The 21,475-nt window shown below is 43.1% G+C and overlaps 1 protein-coding gene across 1 annotated transcript in view; it reads right to left on the reverse strand.

Moving 5' to 3' along the window:
* Positions 1-16,017: 16,017 nt before the first annotated feature.
* The window catches only part of LOC102376729 (disks large homolog 2), a 519,043-nt gene continuing 513,585 nt past the window's right edge, over positions 16,018-21,475 (reverse strand). Inside the window, exons 18-19 of the mRNA XM_025214018.1 lie at positions 19,891-19,982; positions 16,018-18,797 (exon numbers count right to left, since the gene is read on the reverse strand). Of these exons, the coding sequence (XP_025069803.1) occupies positions 18,691-18,797; positions 19,891-19,982 (199 nt within the window). The 3' untranslated portion in view covers positions 16,018-18,690. The remainder of the gene's footprint in view (positions 18,798-19,890; positions 19,983-21,475) is intronic.

Raw genomic sequence — 21,475 nt, forward strand, 5'->3', positions numbered from 1 at the left:
TTCAGTAACTCCTAGTTCACATGCATCTCATTCCTCTAGACACCCACAAGTTATCTGCACAAATTTTTACTTTTATATTCTGGAAAGGGAGAGGGAAAAAGCTTTTTTTTTTTTTTTTTTACTCATTTGTTGCTTTTTAAAATTACTTGGGAGATGCACACAAATAAGTTACATTACAAAACAATTATGAGGCTAGTCTTAAACATAATGAAGAGGCTGGTATAAATGAATGGTGCTTCTCTGACTTCGGTAGAGAAGCATTGATTTGCAGCACCTGAGAATCTGTTCCAGATATATAGTCCAGGAGATTCACTTTTAAGCTCCTGATGCCTTTACAACAGTCCCAGCAATGCATGTCATCCTGTAGGGCAGTTTCTTTTAGCATGTTAATACGCTTAACCCCCAGGGCCACGTCCACATGGTTCCCCAGGGACAATTTGCAGTGGGACACTGTGCCGCTGCTAGTTGTCCCTGGGAAAGGCCTTTGCCTCACAAGGAAGATTACCCCAGGTTGGGTAGGGGGGGCTGGGACTAGCACTGTGCTGGCCCCAGCAGCCTTACCTGGAGTCCTGGGTGCCTCCTGGGGTTGCAACAGCAGTGATCCTGCTGCTCAGAGCCTGGCTGGCAGCTGAGTGTGGTTCTGGCTGGCCTGGCTCTGGTTTTGAGTGGTATGTGCTGGCCTCCATGTGCATTGCTCCACTTTTTTTTTGTGTGGGGTTTTTTTGACCCCTGGATATCCTGGGCAGGGCCACGGGTTCTTCTGGCTTCCAGGAAAATGATGTTCCATTGAAAATATACCTTCATCGACTATAATGCTATATAGCTGAAATCCAAAATCCTTGACTGATACATTGGAACAACGTGGCATTTGACTGTATTGCAGGGGTATGAGTCAAAAGCATGTGCTAAAGTCACTAAAGTCCCATTTAAAGTCTCAACCATTAAAGTCCCATTTCTTAACCCCCCATACATTTATATTAATTTTACCCACTGCTTCTGCATGCATTGACTGCATTCCCCTCTGTGCCCCTCTGGGTCCCAGACTATTCTCTTCCAAACATGTTTTAGGCACTCCAACAGATTTTTTTTCCCCCGGCACTTGGCCTGCAGCCCTTTTACCTGTCTCCTGCTTTCTGTTTCCTATCATGGTTTACGATATATCTACTTCAGTCTCTCCCTAGGCTGTTGTTATTTTGATTTGCTTCTGGCAAACCCCATGTTTCTTCATTTGGAATCTCGTTTTTCCTGCAACCTGGAGCATATATTCGCTTATTAGCTTAAGCTCCATCCTCCTGCTTTTTCAGTTCATTGCTCTGATCGCTTTCTTTCTAACCTAGCCATAGATCCCTTGAAAACAATCACCATGACTAGTAATTAGTAAATGGTGCAAATTGCTTGGTTTGGGGACTGTGAACAGAAGGTTTTGCAACAATTGACTGTCTGGCACTTTTCTTTTGTACTCATTTTCAGTTCTTTTTCCAAATATTACTTTGTATCACATTGCCACTATGATGGGCAGGTCATTGCTTCATATCATATTTTCACACTTATTTGCCATTCTCACTATGGATGGGTCTCGGGCAATTTTCTTCTTAGAGTGGTTCACAAATCTCTGTCCCTGCCAGTTGTTTCCTCATGTTGCACCATAACTTCACATCTTGCAACCATATCTTCTTGCAAATTGAGAAAAAAAAGATTGGTTAAAAAATGGCAAATGAAACATTTTCCTGTCTCACAAATGAGGGCTCATCTAAATCAAATTTGTCTGTATGAAAAGAGAGATTTTAATGGAAATTTCTGTTGGGAAAAGGCACACGAAGCCTTTTTGAATCAAATCGATGCAAATCAAAATGTTTCAGTTTAACTTGTCAGCCCAAGGTGAATTTCCTTAAATTCAGAAATGTCCAAATTTGGGGCATTTATTGATCCAATTATTTGTGGAAATCATCTTTCTGTGAAAAGTTGAACTATCTGAACTTTCCAGTCCAATTTGAAATGTAAATAGGTGTCAAAATATTGGAATGTTACACAGGATAGAAAGTCCATTTTTTTTAAAAGCAGCATTCATTTGGCATTTGTCACAACTCCCAAGATAAGTAGAGGCAGGTCTGTTCAGTAGACAGATGAGAAGCCTCCACCATGTTCAAAGCCAGCAATGGCTGCATTGCAGTGAAGGGTAAAGAGATTCCTGTATTTGCAAAGCACTCCGAATCCTTGGGGTTGAAAGCTGCTGTGAAAATGTATGATATTATCCTCTCCACCTGGCTCTTGCTCTCGCTCTCTTTATCCTTCCATTACTTTGAAAAATGATGCCAGTGCTAGACAGGGACACTGGAGATGCATTGTAAATGCCATAAGCTGTATGCTTATATCTTCAGGCTGGTTGAGGGTGACAGTGGTCAACCCTAAATGCTAGTGTAAAAATACCCTAAAGAACCAGCAGATACAGTGCATAAGAAACAGCCTTAACAATGAGCCATTACAAGGGACTAAGGACTAAGAGGCTGATGGGGAAAGGTGTTTATTCTTGCCTTCTCATACACAATGGGACGCTCATTCCTGCAGATTTGGCACCTGTCTTAGTCAACTAACCAGCTATCTGTGTGTGTGACTGTCTGAGGAAGGCAAAAAGTCTGTTGCATTTAAAAGAGGATAGGCAGGAAGAATAGCTAACTGTTTTGCTTTTATCCTCCTTTTTCCTGAGGTTGTAAGAGTTTCTTTCTTTCCTTAAAGCTGGCAAAATAATAGAAAATATCAGCTTCATGTTCCCTGCACTCCTATCTCACCTCAGGAGCAAAACCTAGGTCTCCCTGAGCTTGGCAACTTAAGTGAAAGTTAAATTTCCACATGGATACACTGTTGCCCCAGTGACTCCTGCATAACTACAATTTTTCTTTCCTATCAGGTACTCTCTTCTTACCTATTCCTCTGCACCCCAAGTAAGAAATTTATTACAGACTTTACAATGAAAACAGTATTTCTCCTGTCAGGTTTGTGCATCCCCAGGCTCCACTTTCTGCACCTCAAGCTAAAGATGCAGTAAAGTAAAGTTTCAATTATTTCTGTCCAGTATTTTCCCACCTGAGATGAATCTAGTATGCAGCTGCATTAGAATCAGAATCATAGAAAACGAGGGTTGGAAGGGACCTCAGGTCAGCTAGTCCAACCTCTGCTCAAAGCAGGACCAGCCCCAAATACATCATCCCAGCCAAGGCTTTGTGTAGCTGGGTCTTAAAAACCTCCAAGGATGGAGCTTCCACCACCTCTCTGGGGAACCAGTTCTGGTGTTTTACTACCCTCCTAGGGAGAGAGTTTTTCCTAATATCCAACTTAAACTTCCCTTGCTACAACTTCAGCCCATTGCTCCTTGTTCTGTCATCTGTCATCACTGAGAACAGTCCAGCTCCATCCTCTTTGGAACCCCCTTCATGTAGTTAAAGGCTGCTATTAACACCCCCCACCTCACCAGTCTTCTCTTCTCCAGACTAAATAAACCAAGTTCCCTCAGCCTCTCCTCAGAAGACATGCTCCCTAGCCCCGAAACCATTTGCATTGTCCTCTGCGGGACTCTTTCCAGTTTGCCTGCATGTTTTCTGTAGTGGGGAGCTCAAAATGGACACAGTACTCCAGATCCACCCTCACCAGTGCTGAATAGAGGGGAATAATTACTTCCCTTGGTCTGCTGGCAACACACCTACCAATGCAGCCTAGTATGCTCTTAGCCTTCTTGTCAAGAAGGGCACACTATTGGCTCACATTCAGCTTATTTTCCACTGTAACCCCCAGGTCCTTTTCTGCAGAGCTGCTACCCAGCCAGTCAGCTCCCAGCATGGGATTGTTCTGTCCTAAGTGCAGGACTGTGCACTTGTCCTTGTTGAGATTTCATTTGTCCCAATCCTCCAATTTGTCTAGTTCTCTCCAAATCCTAGCCCTACCCTCTAGCATATCTGCTACTCCTCCTAGCTTGGTGTCATCTGCAAACTTGCTGAGGGTGCACTCTATGCCATCTTCCAGATCATTAATGAAGATATTGGACAAAACTGGCACCAGGACTGACCCCTGGGGCACTCCACTTGATACCGGCTGTCATTACCCTCATACTATTACCCTCTGAGCCAGGTGATCCAGCCACTTTTCTATCCATCTTACAGTCCATCCATCCAACATGTACTTCCTTAGCAGCTTATGATACAACTATGATATGGGTCAGGCAGCATTACACTCCTGTGGCATCAAGGTGCCCAGATAATATGGGGAGGAGTGAAACGGTAATACATAAGGCATCCAGGTAGCCTGCGCTAGGACAGACTCTCTTTTTTTTAAGTTTCTTGCCTCAGGCCACATTAGCCAAATCATTTCCAAATTACATTGACTGAGCAGAGTTCAGTCATTCAGATCTGTGTGGTGTTATGACCAGCAAGGATCTGACCTCCCAGACTCTTCAGCCTGGGGCTTCAGATACTCATAAATCTTGCACACAGGCATCCTACGTGCAAGCCCAAGCTTGCAGGTCTTGGGGTTCAGATGCCCCCAAGTCTCAGTTGCTCTTCCCCAAAAAGGGGAAAGGCCAAAGGAGCAAGCTAGGGAGAAATCCCCCATTTCCATGATATAAAGTGTGCAGAAGATTCTCCATTGGGAGGCTATAGTAGATTCTTGTAGGGTGGTCTGTTGGAAGTGCAAAGGATAGGTCTCCACCCTCACAGGGGAGATGCCATGATCACCTCCATGGTGGAAGGTAATATCAGTCAGAGTGGTTTTGCTGAAACTGGAAAGGGAGATCCCCTTGTCTCTGACCTTTGAATGAGTTTGTTCCCATCTCAGTGTTGCTAGCTAGGAAAAGAATTCAATGATGTCTTTATATCAGGTCACACAACTGTGGCTTTGCTCACCTTATACTTACAACCCACAGTGAGGCACCATCCCTGTGATACTCAGATGGTGCCAGGCAACCTCACCTATGTACATCCTTCCTTCTGCCTTCCAAAGTTTTAATAGCTAGCCACAGCCTTCCATATACATTAGACCACAATTCTCTAGGGAGATCATAGAAAAATAAGGCTGGAAGAGAACTCAGAAGGTCATCTCAATTCAGATCTGTCCTCAAAGTAGCATCATCCATGACTTAAACCATCACAGTCAAGAGTCTGTCCAACCTGCTCTTGAAAATTTCCAAGAATGGTGAGTCTATAACTTCTTTAGGTAGCTTGTTCCAATGTTTGACCACTCTCATAGCCAGAAAGTTCTTAATCTCCAACCTAATTTCCCCTGTTCAGCTTTGGCCATGGCTCCTAGTCCTGTCCCTTAAACCCACAGAAAAAAGACTATCATCATTAGGGCTGTGAGAAGCTTCGGTCACTGGTTCAATTTGGCAGAGATTTGGCCTGATTTGGCCGTTGAATCTCTGAATCCAAATTAAATCAGGAGATCCTTTAATCTCTCTGAATGAAATTGGAACCCTCTGAATCGATTCTGAGAGATTCAGAGAGATTTGATGACTCGGACATAGACAAAGCTTTAAATGTTTCTTCTACGGTGGCTCATCAATGCTGAGATGGTGGGGCAGACGGAGCATCCAACAGGAGTGCAGGGGGCTGCCCAGCGCACTTGGCGGTGGACCCAGAAGTGGACAAGAAGCACTTCTGGTCCACTTCCAGGTCCTCTGTGGAGAGTGCGGGGGCCCCTCCTCCCTGCCCCCCAGCTTGGAAACTGATGCCTCCTGGGTCTGGGGGGGCACCCGGGGTCCCTGCACAGCCAATCGCCCTAAGTACTACCCAGTCCACTTCTAGGTCCACTGCTGAGCACGCAGATCACCCCTGCCCCATGCTCCTGTGGGATGCTCCATCTGCCCCATTGCAGCATTCACAAGCTGCACTGGTACCTTGAGGTACGTAGAAAAAACATTTAAAGCTATGTCTATGGCCAAATCTCTGATACTCTGAATCAGCATCGGATCTTCAGATTCGGATTCAGCCGAATTGAATCAGGACAGTGATCCATAGATTCATAGATGCTAGGGTCAGAAGGGACCTCAACAGATCGAGTCTGACCCCCTGCCTGGGGAGAAAAGAGTGCTGGGGCCAGATGACCCCAGCCAGATGCCTACCCAGGTTTCTCTTAAAGACCCCCAAGGTAGGGGAGAGCACCACCTCCCTTGGAAACCCATTCCAAATTTTGGCCACCCTTACTGTGAAGAAGTTTTTCCTGATATCCAGCCCAAATCTGCTCTCTGTCAGTTTGTGACCGTTGTTCCTTGTTACCCTAAGAGGCGTCCTGGTGAACGGAACATCTCTGATCCCTTGTTGTGTCCCCCAATGAATTTTTAGGATGCCACAAGATCACCTCTCAGCCTTCTCTTGCAGAAGCTGAAGGAGGTCCAGGTCCCTCAGTCTGTCCTCATAGGGCTTGTCCTGCAAGCCCCTAACCATGTGAGTCGCCCTCTCCTGGACCCTCTCTAGTCAAAACTGGATGCAGTACTCCAACTGCAGTCTGACCAATGCCACATAGAGGGGAAGTATCACCTCCTTGGATCTATTTGTCATGTATCTGCTGATGCACGATAAAGTGCGGTTAGCTTTGCTGATGATGTCATCACACTGACGACTCATGTTCATCTTGGAGTCCACTGTGACTCTGAGATCCCTTTCTGCTTCTGTGCTGCTGAGAGGGTCACTTCGCAGCCAGTAGATGTGCTGGATATTTTTGCGCCCTAGGTGCAGCACTCTGCACTTGTCCTTGTTGTACTGCATCCTTGTGTATTGCCCACTTTTCTAACCTGTCCAGGTCTGCCTGCAGTCATTCCCTACCCTCCAAAGTGTGCACTTCACCCCACAATTTAATATTGTCTGCAAACTTGGACAGAATACACTTCACACCCACATCCAAGTCACTGATGAAGATATTGAAGAGTACAGGTCCAAGGACCGAACCCACTACCCACATCCTTCCAGGTCGATACTGACTCATCTACTACCACTCTCAATGAATCAATGAATCAATCAACAGATTGAATAACTGTCCCCGATTTGGGCTGAATCCGAATCGAATATGGTCCATTTTGCACACCCCTAATATCCATCCTCTTTCCTTATAATTGCCTGTAATTCAAAAGTTATTTGAAGACAGTTATCAAATCTTCCCCCTCAGTCTTCTCTTCTCCAGAATAAATAATCCTACTTCTTCTAGTCTTTCCTCATTAGTCATGTTTCCTAGGCTATTAATCACTTTTGTTGCATTTTACTGGACTCTTTCCAATCTATGCACATCTTTCTTGAAGTATGGGGCCTTCAACTGGAGGTAGTATGCTACAGGAGGCCTCACCAGTGCTGATTAGAGTAGAAGAATCACTTCCCTTGATTTGCAAGGGACACTCCTGTTAAATATGACCCACTATGCTGTTGGCTTTCTTTTTTTTCAACAGAAGCACACTGTTGGCTTGTATTCAGGTTATGGTCTATTATAACCCCCAGGTTCCTCTCTGCAGTACTACAGCCTAGCCAATCATTCCCCAGTCTGTATTTGTGCATGTAATTATTCAGTCCCAAGTGCACTTGTCATTAAATCTCATCTGATTGAGTTTGGACTTCTTCCTCCAGGTTGTTTTGAATTTTAGCCCTGCCCTCCAGAGTGTCTGCAATTCTGCCCAACTTGGTGTGGTGTACAAATTTGCTAAGCGTGCACTCATTCCCATCATCCAAATCACTAATGAAGATGTTAACCAATACCAGATCCAGGACAGATCCCTGGGAAACCGTACATGATACCTCCTGTCAACTAGACGTTGAGTTATTAAGGACTATTCATTCAGTATGACGATTCAAACAGTTACGTAGCCAACTTAAAGCACATTCATGTAGGTGGTATTTCCATAGCTTGTCAATGAGAGTGTTGTGGGAGTGTCAGAAGTCTTGCCAAAGTCAGGGTATGTCACATCCACTGCTTTCCCCACATCCACAGAGATGGTCACAAGGGCTGTACCTCAGGTATTTCTAAGCTCCCTGAGGGCATGGTTCTCTGTTCAGGCCACAGTGATAGCTACGTGATTGATTTAGCAGAGCATCCTGAATTAGAGTTTCATTCACTGTGGGTTAGATTATTTGGAGACAGTGAGACATGGTGAGACATGGTGGGAAGCAGGCTTCTCTTCCCGTTGGCTGTGTCCACACAAGTGGGCCCGTGTATTTTGCCTCAAAGGCTTTTGAGTTGCTACAAAACACACCCTGTGATTTGGTTTTCCATGCTGCATATTTGCAGCACGGAGCCAAATTTAAATACTGAGCAATCCTAGTATAAAAAAAAAAATCACGCCAAAAAAACAAAACAAAATGGGGTGACACATGTGGCAGCAGCATGCACCACCCAAACCCAGAGCCTGGCCAGCCAGAGCCATGCTCCAGCTGCCCGCCAGGCTCTGCATGCCCGGGTCGCTGCTGCTGGAGCCCTGGGAAGCCCCCCCACGACTCCAGGTAAGGACTCCCCAGGACTCCCCTACCCCACCTGGAGAATTTTTCCCTGTGCTAAGTCCACGTGCAGAGGTGTGCACTGGGGCAAAAAACAGTGGCATGAATTTGTGCTGCTGCTTTTTTTCCCTGCAGAAACCACATACCCCTGCGTATGGGGCAGTCATTTTGTTTTGAAAAGACCGACCCCTACTCACACAGCAGAGGGTTCAGGGCTGTGAACTCTAGCTTAGGCAGCTTCCTACTCATCATACTACCAAGTCTCTCTATTCATTATATAAGGCACCTAATGTGAGTGTTGTGAATATCAGTGTATTTGGCCTCAGGTATGGGGGTTGCACTTCAGTGCAGTTTGGAGTACGCTGGTCCTGACATCTTTAGATCAGGGATTTCTGTGTCCATTTGGGTTTTGCTTCCTTGCCTGTTTATTCCTGTAAGGATCATGACCTGCTCCATGTCAGCTCCCCAGGATTTTATCCATGGTACTTGGAAAAGCCTTTAGCACACTAAGACTGAGCAGGGAAAGAGATAGTCATCTCTATGGCATGGGAATCTGAGTCCGTGCCCAATATGTGCAGTTCCTGAAGTCCTGCCCAATATGTGCTGGGCTCAGCCTACAACCATAGAGGACCCATTGGGAAATGGAATATTATTCCAGTGCTTTACAGTTAGGCATCTTCAGGGGGCTTCCTAACTGATTATATATGCTGTCTCAATATTTTATCTCTCTTTTCTTTCTTTCTGTGATTCTGAAATTGGACATAATGGCAAAAATTAACAGGAAGGCTTCTGGATAAATTCCCCATGACTTTATTACTGGGTTATGTTGGTACCTACTTATGAAAAGCAGAAGGCATTTTAGTTGGCTGTGTGCTGAGATTAGAACTGGTTGAACGCCTAGAAAATATATGCTGAATAATTTACTAAAGGAATATCACCATTATCCATCATCTAATTCTCAGCAAATCATATTCAATCAGCTGTTAAAGCTGGCAGAATATAGCGAATAAATATTAGTTGAATAGTCCATCTGAGAAGTAGATGTTACCATTCATCAAGCTGAAGCAGATAGAGAAGATGACAGGAGCAGAAGATATGAATTTATATCCTAGATGAAAACTAATCGCTGATAAATACACACCTATAAACTCTTTAGACTGGTGTGAATTCTGCTGAATCTGTACTTTGTTTCCTTGAACTTAACAGGTTTTCTTTCCAAGAAAATTGAAAGTGTAGCTATGCTTGACACTGCCGAGATTTTAGCATTGTTTTAACTGTGGTATTCTAGGCTGGTGCTTTGAAATGTAATAAAGACACTGAAAAGCTGCTGCTGCAAATGATATTTGGGCAGTGTGTCTTCTCTGAGAAGGCGGAGAAGATGCTTTCGGTCACTGCAGCCTGAAATGTTATTTCTTCTCAGGAATTCTCCCTTGTCACCTCCTTCCAACAAGGGAAGCATTGCAAAGCTCATCTGTTCTGTCGGCATTTCATTGAGCATGCTTATTTCCTCGTAGCGTGTGACCTCTCCCATTCGTTTGCTACAATGAGACCGGTTACAGCCCAGATTCTCAGCCTCAAGGACTTACAACAGCAGGGGATCTGCCTCCACTCTTTCTGAGTTACGGCCCTAGAGACCTTCCAAGCATTTTATAGCTCAAAGACAAATACAGTCGTGCCATTATAATTAATAGAAGAGCCTGTGCTCCATTTCATTACCATCCCCTCCAAGACACATCCTCGCTGGCACTGCTGATGAAGCAGCATCTACGGGTGACTTAAAGAGATGCCCCATCTCTCTGCAAAGCCTTTCATGTTCCAAGTCCCATTCTTGGGCCTGACACTCCATCTCTGTGGCTGTATGGGGCAGGACTTCAAGTAATGGCCTCAAGTTGCAGCAAAAGCAATTTATGTTGGAAATTAGGAAGTACGTCCTCACTCTGAGGGTGGTCAAGCATTGGAACAGGCTACTTAGAGAAGCTGTAGGATCTCCCAAACCTGGACATTTTCAACAGTGGGTTAGACAAACACTAGGCTGGGATGGTTTAGTCAATGATGAGCAGGGGATTGGACTAAATGCCCCCACAAGATCCCCTCTAGCCCTACTTTTAGTACAAAGTAGGTGTAAAATGCTAATGAGCTACCCTGTTTAAATGCCAGGCTTCCAAACAACTATAGTTTCTCATTACAAACTTTTGTAACAGCTTGCACACCCCTTAACTGTCCTCCTCTGCCGGTTCTTGTGCGGTGCTAATTGTGCACTACCTCCTCTCCTTTCACTGGGGACCTCAGCATCGTGCCCATGTCCTTTTCACCACCTTAACCCCCTTTCTCCCCGCCAAACTTCCTCTCATGCTTTAGTCACTCTACCCTCTCTCACCTAGCTCTCCACCACTGAGTTCACTTTTTTGCAGTTCCCCTGGTGCCTGAATCAGGTTTCTAGCCCTTTTGTATACAGTGACCACTCAAACGCATTTATCCTTAACCCACTCATTATCTCTTCAGCCACAAAAACATTGGGTGAACCTTCCCCAACCCACACAACTCAGTTATCTTTTCATTTGGTGTATCACATGGGCCTGGGTCCCATCACTGCCACAAGTGGATTTTACTGCAGCCTAACTCCATTGACTATACTGGTCTAAGAGTCTTAATTCCTCTGTTCCCAGTTTGTCACCAGCTTCCAGGAGCTCATGCTGACATGCAGCTTGCAGTGGTGAATGATCTTCTGCACCAGTTGCTCAGTTGCTTGTGGTCTAAAATTGGAGCCATCTCCTTAGCATGTTCTGCTGTGCCAGCAGCAGAAATTATCAAGGAAACAGTTTGTCTATAAGCAGCAAACGCTGCAGCAGTAGGAGTATTGCCCAGAATCAACCCGCCTTTCTCCCCCAAACAAAGGAGTGCTCAAGTCATCCAAACCATTCCTGAAAGCCAAGCTCAGATGATACAGCTATTTTTACATTGATAAAAAGCACCCAACCAAACAAGAACATTGTGATGCTTATGTAGTACTAGTAGTAAGGGCTTTTCTAGCACGTCTCTAGCTAGGTCCTCCTGTGATGAAGCTACTACAGAGTACACCAGCATGTTTTGGATTTCTTGATGATTAATACCATGCAGACTTGGGGGGAGGAGGGGAGAGAGACGGTTCGACAAGCCCCAAGTGATCTCATGTTCAAAAATGACCTGGGTACACACTTAACAGGCCTTTGGCTTTCTATAAAAATGATGTTCCTAAGTGTTTCAGGGCCAGATTTGTGCAGGTTTTGTGAGCATCTTTGCAGGTTATGTGCTTAACACCTATAGAAAATCAAAATGAAACCTGCTTCTGGCAGCTAGCTGGATTTACAATGGTGCCTAAATACCCATGTGAGTGTGCCTTGTGAAAAGAAGGCACAAGTCACTTGTGAAAAGAAGGCACTTCGACAATATTGAGCACTCTACCCTGGGAATCTGGCTACCTATACAAAGAAGTTAACAAAACTGTATATCACCCGTGTGATTAACACAGGGCATAACATGGTCTTTGTCTGTATATGAGGAAAGAAGTGAGCAGAGTTGCTATATCTATGTGGGAGATGGATTGATTATCCTTGATCTTCTCAGCTATTTTGTTTGGTGCATCTCCAAGCACAAAGTGCAGACTTCCACAGATTAAGTTTTCTTATCTGTTACATGGGCCAGCCTCACCATCTTGAAATTACTTGCAATCCAACTGGTATTGAGTGGAATTGCACTGGTATGAATGGGAGGAGATGCATAGCATACTTAGTATGACAAGGCAAACCAGCTGGGCTTACTGCCACTGCCCGAATACACACACACACACACACACACACACACACACACAGAGCTCTCCAACAGCTTGGTTATTTCTTATGTCTCAACTAAGCAGGGACAATTTTACAAGCTTCTGATATATCTGCAGAACGTAGCCCAAGGAGTTAATCTGTTCATGACTGAGCAGCACTTTGAAGATGAAAAGTGCTATATAAATGTTCAGCGTTGTCATTAAGGAGGGGGGAGTGTGGCAGCAGGGAGGAAGACTTTAGATACTGCTCCACAGAGCAGCTGAGATTTGCTGATAAGGTTGTTGCTGCAGCAACCCAAAGCTATGAAAGTCTCTCAGTAAGTACAACAGCAGCAACTGATAACTTGCCATTTTCCCCTTAATGCTCAGATTTGAGAAAAAGGCTGTATGTTCATCTGGACACCGTAGGACTCAGATTCTGACTCTGCCCAGGTAATACAAAATATTGCCATGATTAGTTTGACTGCTAATCATCTTGTGAAGATTGCATGTCAGGCTTTGTGGATTTGTCCTGCATACTGTTCATTATGCTTCTCTAACCCATTCCTCAATTTCTTCTGTCAGGTAATATTAAAATCACTGGCCCTGCAATCAGGCTTCACGCGAGCCCAAAGATCGATCCATCTGCAAGGATCCATATGCAACTTAAGGCCGGTGCCCTTAGCCTGAGCAGAACACCGCACAACCAGAGTGTATGCTCCACTAAGCCAGCTGTAAGCATTTGTGACTCTGGTGGGTGGACTAAGGAAATATGACCTCTTCAGTCTGATGGTCACATAGCAAGCTCAGAAAAACAGAAAGAAACCTCCTCATTTGTGGCTGTGCATGTGTTGACCACACCCAATGAATGTCAAAGGAAGAGAAATTAGGAAAACAGCATTTCTCCCTAGGATTTCATCTTCCCGGCAGAACACTTCAGGTCTCTGATTCACATCAAAAAAAGGGAGAGGGAACTCTGGAGCTGTTGTCTTATTGCCGTTCCTCTTCCGTGCTTATCTTTGGAAGTTTGGCTTGTGTAATAAATCTGAGCATGTCAGCCCAAATGAAGTGCGTATTCATTCTCTTTTACCAGTTCACTTCAAGGAAAGAAGACAAATTATGCCTTGTGAAAGAGCCATTTGCTATAAAGTGTAAAAATGCTTTAATATTAATATTTTATAATAAAATTCATGACATATTTATAAACACTCTATCAAGCATTTACAACTGAACCACAGCTGAGAGCCTGGAACGGAATAAATAAGCAAGGACACAGCTAGTATGAAATATACATCTTAATTTTATAATCGTGTGTGCTTTATTCTTTACACAAATGGAATGGACGCGTAGAGTATTTACACTTAACAGGAGTGAAAGCTGTATCGTGTATTTTGTAAACGCCAGTTCCGATTCAGTGTACCCCAAACTACAGCTGGATTGAGAAACATCCTGCTAAAGAGAAACACATCATCAAACGTGTCAAACAAAAGCAGTCTACTGTATACAGCCGGTTGCACTCGAAAGTTCAGACTAGCTGATTCCAACTCAGGAAACGCAAATCCGGAAACGAAAAGGATTAAAAGTTCCTTATCCCGCTGGGACTTAACAGCAGTGTTTCTTTAGATCTTTCCCAGCGTTTTGCTAGTGATGCATTCTACCCTCATACGTAGTCTTATATCAGGCCATCATTGTTACTTCGCTGTTGTTACTGAGGGTCAGACCATGCACATTACTAGCTGAGTGTGAGGGACACTAGTATGCTCTGATTTTCACTGTTTTCGGGACAGACTCAAAAAATGTCCAGTGCCCAGTAGCTCCTATTGTTTTCAGTGGGCTGCATCCTTTTGAATATCTGGCCATGGACTGAATCTCTGGTGACAGTTTACATAGCACCTAGGTTAGTGGGGTCTCAGTCCATGACTATAGGAGGCACCACAGTAATGCAGATCGGAAAAAAAAAACATAGATCAAAGTGGGAGCTGAGATCCTGTAACAGTATGACCCAAGCTGAGAGCACTGAACACTCATGAAAGCTTTGCCCTTAATCCCATCCAGCCGCTTTTATAAATTGAGTTTTTTTCCTAAATATTGGCTTAACTAGGGGCAAATGCTAGCTATATATAACTTAAGGTGGTGTACACTGGATGAATGCCACTGAAACCAACACAGTGACAGCAGTTTATGCCATCTGGGAATCCAGCTTATTACTCATCTACTTTTATATATTTACTGCTTAGCAATTAGGTTTAATTTACTGTCCAATTTGACGACGGTTTGTGCCCTGTCATACTTCAAGGGAACCACCCTTCCTTTAATATAATGATGACCTAATTATTACTTCTGAGCTAACTGATGACATCTTATGGGACTGGAGAATACACTGACTTAGTCGAAAAATGGGCGCAACAGCATGAAAGTGGTCATACAGTGAAACTCATGCATAAAGAATGGTTAAAAAAAAACAATGGAATTAAATGAGGCAACTGATTGAAGACTGCCTTTTGTCAATGGAAACAGAGGCTGGCTTTAACTCTGAGCCTTTAAAAAGAGGACAGAGACTTCTGTTCTTCAGGCTTTTTCTAAATACTTACATAGATGGTGACATGCTGAATCATCCTTTTGTGGATTTAATGGGAAAAACCACAGACGTGATTCAGCTGAATTTTGATAAGTATTTAGAGCAGTGACAGTGTGACAGTAACAAACTCTCCGGAGACAAACCATGTTCATAGCGGGACAGTGATCACTCAGTAGGACACCGGTATGTTAGCTAACAATGACTCACCATTATTATTTGCTCAGATTCATCACTGCTCTCCAGGATGAGGATTTGAAATTTCAGTGCAACAGAGAGATCTCTTAACCCTGGCTTTTGCAGGGTGGCTTCTAGGGCCCTATCGACACTGGAGCACTAAACCATGCTAGCTACAAACACAGTTACATTACAGAATATTTATTTAGAGACATCCTTGAATACCAAAGAAATTATAAAGCACTAGCATGGGCAGGGTGCCTCTGTATCTGTAGAAGAAGAGGGAGCTAAGCAAGGAGGAGAGGCTCTTAAACTGGCTTGTGATTCTAGCACTAGGTAGTTAGACTCTCAGAGTGAAGGGTCACTGAGCCCCATTAGCAAATACAAAGAGAGCTCAGTGCCCAGGAGATGATGTGCAGGAAGGAGAAATGAATAGTTTGAAGTATTGCACCAATCTGCACAAAGAGAGTAAGATGTCAAAGTGATCACTCATGGGTGGACAGCAAGCCATGATATTTTTTGGTTCAACTTAGACCCTACGGTGCTACACGTTGTGCCAGAACATATGAAATAGCACCAGTGATATGATCTGGCACTTTCCCTAAAGGGTCCAGCCTTTGCATGTTGTCTCATGTCTAGACACCTGCAAGTCCTTTACATGGATAGAGTGAGAATCTGATTATGCTTAATGGTGTTAGCACCAATATGGTCTGAAGTGCCAAATGGTGAAGGTTTGGATATTTTTTTTTGCACCAGATGCCACTTTAAGTTAATGTCAGAATTCTCCTCCCCCTTTACCACCCAATATGACTTTGAATGTGGCTGCGATACAAAAATTAGCTGCAGCATGAAGAATGTCAGAATGTGAAATGCAAAACATCAAGACACAGGACAAATGGAGCCGTAAGCCCTAACAGAAATAAGACCTCTCACTGCTTCTCTTGGTGATTTTTTTTTTAAATACATACGTTTTATTTAAAAAAAAATATATAAGTGCAATGGCAACTCTAAACTGGAAGCACAAACAACAGACAGGGAAAAATAAATTATGTTACTACAGTAACCAAGGACTGATGGAGAACTGATTGTACTCAGCCATAGTGTTACTGTTCACTGTAAAGCACAGCACATGACAAAACAAAACATTTACTAATAGTATCTTAAAAAGCTCCATGCTGAACTAAGAAACAAAGAAGCAGATTGGATTGCTTAAAAACAGAGCTGAGAATTAGAACGGAAGTTTCTGCTTTAGGATACTTGGTTTTCAGTTTAGATGGCCTAAAGCCTAAATTGAGACAATGGTACTTTGCTGACATGGAAAAACCCATGATTTCCAAAGATCTGGGGTCATCGTGTGGATTTCGGCAAATGTATCCAAAAAACTAAGCTTTCATTTATCCGGTTAGCTTTTAAAAAAAATGTCTAGCCCTTCTGGTTATGAAGATCACTTGGAGACTCTACTGATACACTGTTGTCTGCTGACCAGGCAGATAAATTAGCAATTAAAAGAAGCAACAACTTCTCATAATCATCTTAATTGGGCATTAACCATGAAGCCTAGTGATAGCCCATGAAGTGTCCATAATTATTAACCCTGTCACTGCTGATGGCTGTATTAGGAACATCCAGCTAATCTGCTCATCTCAAGGGCAGCTGGAGGTACTTGTCATAGGTTAATAGCGTGTAGCAATGTAAGTCTTGAACAGGCAAGTAACTGAATATTCCCTTGCTCATTCAGATAACTTAAGTGCTTGCCTATAAAATAGTCTTAAAAGGTAGGGTTGAAGCAGCCACCAGCTCAGAAATGTCAGACTCCCATAGTGAACTAGGCAGGAGTCTGCAGGTTTTCCATAAAACGTGGTCAAGCAGCAGCAAAGGCGATTCAGTTTAACAACGTCATGTATTTTCTAAGAATCCTCCTTGTATGCTACAGTGAAGTATGTCATCAGTAGACAACGGAAGGGCCCAGTGAAACAGAAAACATGAACTCCCCACCCCCACGTACCCCAAATTGAAATTCCACAGACTTTCCCCAAATCCCCCACAAAGGTCCACTGCTCCATATCATCTTTTGAAACCCTTGTTGACCAGGAAATGAAATGAAGATACAAATTATTCTGTGGTCTACTGGCAAAAAAGAATAAGCGCTTTTTGTATTTCACTTAAAGAATCAGGAACAATTATAAAACATTTTCAAATGAAGCTTATGGTTCCCTTTGGAGGAGAAAATCATAAACTGCATTTGAGTCACTGAGATTTTGCTTCTGGAAAAAATAATCAGCTTCGGTTTAAAGATGCCTCATGTTTACACTTAAGAAAAAAAATATCTATCCTATACGGCAGTCAATTGAAGAGTTCTTTCCACAGGAGTTCATCATGGTTAAATAAAAGAAAGAAGGAGGATTAGATTGAGGGGAAAAAAACCCTTCAAAAAACAAATTGACATCTACAATTTAAGAAATTAGATGGTTTGTCAATATTATTAGAGAATCTGTTGCAAAAAGGGGTATTGCAACTTGAGGGTCCTCGTTACATTTTACAGCCAGACCAGGGTGTAAATATTTAATCTTTCCATTAATTAATCTTTACAAAATATCTCACAAAAACATTTTTTCACCTATAGAAATTAGTTTCTATACATCAATATATTTTTTATTTTATAAATTATTCCATCTTTAAGTGCCTTCTGTCTGTATAAATGATAAAATAGACAATCAAAAATTTTAAAGCTTTTCCCAGCTGTATCCCTCTTTGTCAGTTTAGGTACTGTGAATCCTACTGTGTGTGTGTGTGTGTGTGTGTGTGTTCGTGTGTGTGTGTGTGTGTGTGTGTGCATACACACGATGGGAAATGCTTCCATTCCCTTTCTACCCCCAAATTCCCTTAACATAATCTACATGGTTATTGTTTCCTGATGTCACGGAGTATCTAGAGGAGAAAAGGAAATGCTTGTCTTGTTTTCAGAAATCAAAGGATGTGCATAGTTACCAAAGTCGAGGTGTACCAACTACAGATGTGCAATGACAAGCTAAGGACCAGATCCAGCTCCTTGTCAAGTCAATGGGAGTCCTTCCACGGACTTCAGTAGCAACTGGATCAGGTTGTCTGGGCTTGATCCTGCAAGGCGCACATGGCCCCAATCTGTCGAAACACTTATACCCATGCTAAACTTTAAGCCCATGAGTAGCCCTATGGAAGTCAATGTGACCGTGCAGCGTAGAGTAAGATTGCAAATGAGTCCAAGTCAATGGGACTACTCACATACACATGAATTGGGGTCAAGTGTTTAGAGCCTTGCAGGATCAAACCCTCTATGAGGTTGAAGAGCTGGGAACTTCTCTTTAAAGCGATCAACAACTAACATACTGAGCTCAGCCATTCAATCAGAATGTCCTTTTGGGCACAGTAGGTGGCTAGCTCCCCTTGACAGAGGGTCTCCACATCAAAAGTTTATACCTACAACTGGTGCTTTGAGCACATGACAGATTTGCTTTATAGGGCAGAAGTCTTTTTGTTCCTACCCTTTTGACCCATCAGTGTCCTTCATGGCTTCAAACACTTTGTGTTGTACATTCATAAAAATTCACATTGACTGCAAGAACATAAATGCAACAAAAACAGGAAAGCCTCCAAATAGTATATTATAGTTTTCTTCTAAATATTCTTCTCTCATTATCAGATGTGAAGTGACTAATTTATAATTTTTCCTTTGAAGGAATCCAGATGAAAGGCCCAGATTGTTCTTCAATTACAAGTTTGCATTGATTATATATATCTTCTAGGCTATCTCCTTGGACAATAGCTGTAATGAGGAAACATACCAAACCTTTTTTAGTGAATATATTCTACAGCATCAATTATCAGTACAATTTCAGTGTTAACATGGGATTTGTGAAATGGGAAGAAATAATAATACATGCGAACTGTGTTGGGTAGGGAATAAACATGGACCATGAATGTGATAAATGAATCCATTACAATGTCAACCCACCATAAAAGTTATCCCTTGCTACTGTTTATTAGAAGACCATTTAATCGGGGTTCACTTCTACCTCAGCAGGAGGTATCATCCTGGAAACTTTCATCCCAAAGAGGGCCTACTCCATAAGGGATGGGTTTCTGCTTTTGAAGTCAAGCTTTATACTTTGCTGGGGGACCTCCAGCAACAGATTCAGAAGAGATGCATTAATCAACCCATCTATTGACAAACTCGGAAACCTCAGGAAAAGAGTAGTGTGGCTTTCAGAACTAAAACCCAGAACCTCAAAGGATTTAGGAGCTGCAACCCTGAGCCCTAAGTCTAATGGCTATGTTTTAGGTGACTAGAGAAGAACCCACAGTCCCAAATGAGGACTTACTATATATTACATAGGGAAAATGAGGTGCATCAACCAGCACCCTGATGAAGGAGCTGCCTAAGTCAGCCTATAGGAAATGATTAGGACAAGGGAGTGCCTTAAATTCCGATTCTCTCTAGGTTTAGGGCTGGAGAGAGGCACACCCATCTACTGGGTATGCACAACGTTGAATCCTCTCCTTGAGTTGGGATGGCATTTTCTGTTGGTCAGTGCCAATCTGGTCACATTCACTTATTAAAATCAATGGCAGAAGTCTACTGGATTGTGTGGGGAAAGAATTGTCAGTGAGGGCTTTTTACACATCACTGAAGTTAATAAGAGCTTTGCTGCTAGCTTCAGCAGGAACAGAATCCAGTTCCTGCATATCCATTACCTTATGAGTTCAAACATGCATGATATTGAAAATTTTCAACTCCCACTGATTTCAACATGAATTAATACTGTCTTCTTTAAGCATGCATAATGCTTCATACTATAAACAAACTACTTGTGATCATGAACTGAATCTGTGGGGACACATTTTGAAATATTTTGTACCTGTAAAGTATTCTCCAAATTCTTGTTCTAACTTAATTGCACGATCGTAGGTTTTCTTGGCTTGTTCTTCTGTAAGACGTTTATTCATCTCCCTAAAAACACATTGAAAGCAATAATTGAATTACTGAGTCTGCATAAACCAAGACTGAGCAACGTACTCAAAGATATGCTGTATCTTTGTAAGTTATTGGGCTTGATACTAGAATAACTAGGGTTAAATGTAAGGGGATCAAAATAAACTATCACAATCGTCACTTATGGCTTATCTCTGTGTATCATTGAAAGTTTAGGGATCAAGAGAGAAGAGAATGTCTCTTATCATAGTGCATGCTGAGAGCAGGGTATGGAGGGCAAGATGATGACTCCCAAAGGGGACTTTTCTGACTGGTAGAATTGGGACTAGGTCGTGTGTTGAGCCTGGCTCTTGGGCAAACTCCCACTGAAGTACTGGGGCTGGTTTTGTTCCATATCTTCATCAATGACCTGGAAGATGGCATAGAGTGTACCCTAAGCAAGTCTGAAGATAACACCAAGCTGGGGGAAGTAGTAGATACACTGGAGGGTAAGGCTAGGATTCAGAGAGACCTAGACAAATTGGAGGATTGGACCAAGACAAATCTCATGAGCTTCAATAAGGATGAGTGCAACGTCCTGCACTTAGGATGGAACAAACCCATGCACCAGGGCAGGCTGGGGGCTGACTGACTGGGCAGCAGCTCTGCAGAAAAGGACCTGGGGATTACAGAGGACAATAAGCTGAATATGAGCAAACAGTATGCTATTGTTGCAAAGAAGGCTAATGGCATATTGGGCTGCATTAGCAGGAGCATTGCCAGCGGATCAAGAGAAGTGATTATTTCCCTCAATTCTGTACTGGTGAGGCCACATCTGGAGTAGTATGTTCAGTTTTGGGCCCCCTACTACAGAAAGCATGTAGACAAATTGGAGAGAGTCCAGCAGAGGGCAATGGAAATAGTAAGGGGGTTGGGGCACATGACTTCTGAGGAGTGGCTGAGGGAGCTGGACTTATTTAGTATAGAGAAGAGAAGACTGAGATGGAATTTAATAGCAGCCTTCAAGTTCCTGAAGGGTGGTTTCAAAAAGGATGGAGCTGGACTGTTCTCAGTGGTGACAGATGACAGAACAAGGAGCAATGGTCTCAAGTTGCAGCAAGGGAGGTTTAAGTTGGATATTAAGAAAAAAACCTCTCTCAGTAAGAGGGTGGTGAAGCACTGGAACAGGTTAAATAAAGAGGTGGTGGAATCTCCATCCTTGGAGGTTTTGAAAGGTCAGCTTGACAAAGCCCTGGCTGGAATGATCTAGTTGGGGATGGTCCTGCTTTGAGCAGGGGGTTGGATTAGATGACCTCCTGAGGTCCCTTCTAACCCTAATTTTCTATGATTCTATACTGCAGGTAGAAACCACTTTTTCCCCAAGTTCATTAGCATGAATTTAGTCCATATGTTTCTCTGAATACAGGCATTTTCATTTTTCTGTACCATCATGCCTTATATAGTCCCCTATATTCCTTTTATTTGAAGACCCTAGACCTGGTCTGTTATTCCCATCCCATTTCTTCAATAGC

Source organism: Alligator sinensis, unplaced genomic scaffold (assembly GCF_000455745.1).
Source record: "Alligator sinensis unplaced genomic scaffold, ASM45574v1 scaffold906_1, whole genome shotgun sequence".
Taxonomy (NCBI): domain Eukaryota; kingdom Metazoa; phylum Chordata; order Crocodylia; family Alligatoridae; genus Alligator; species Alligator sinensis.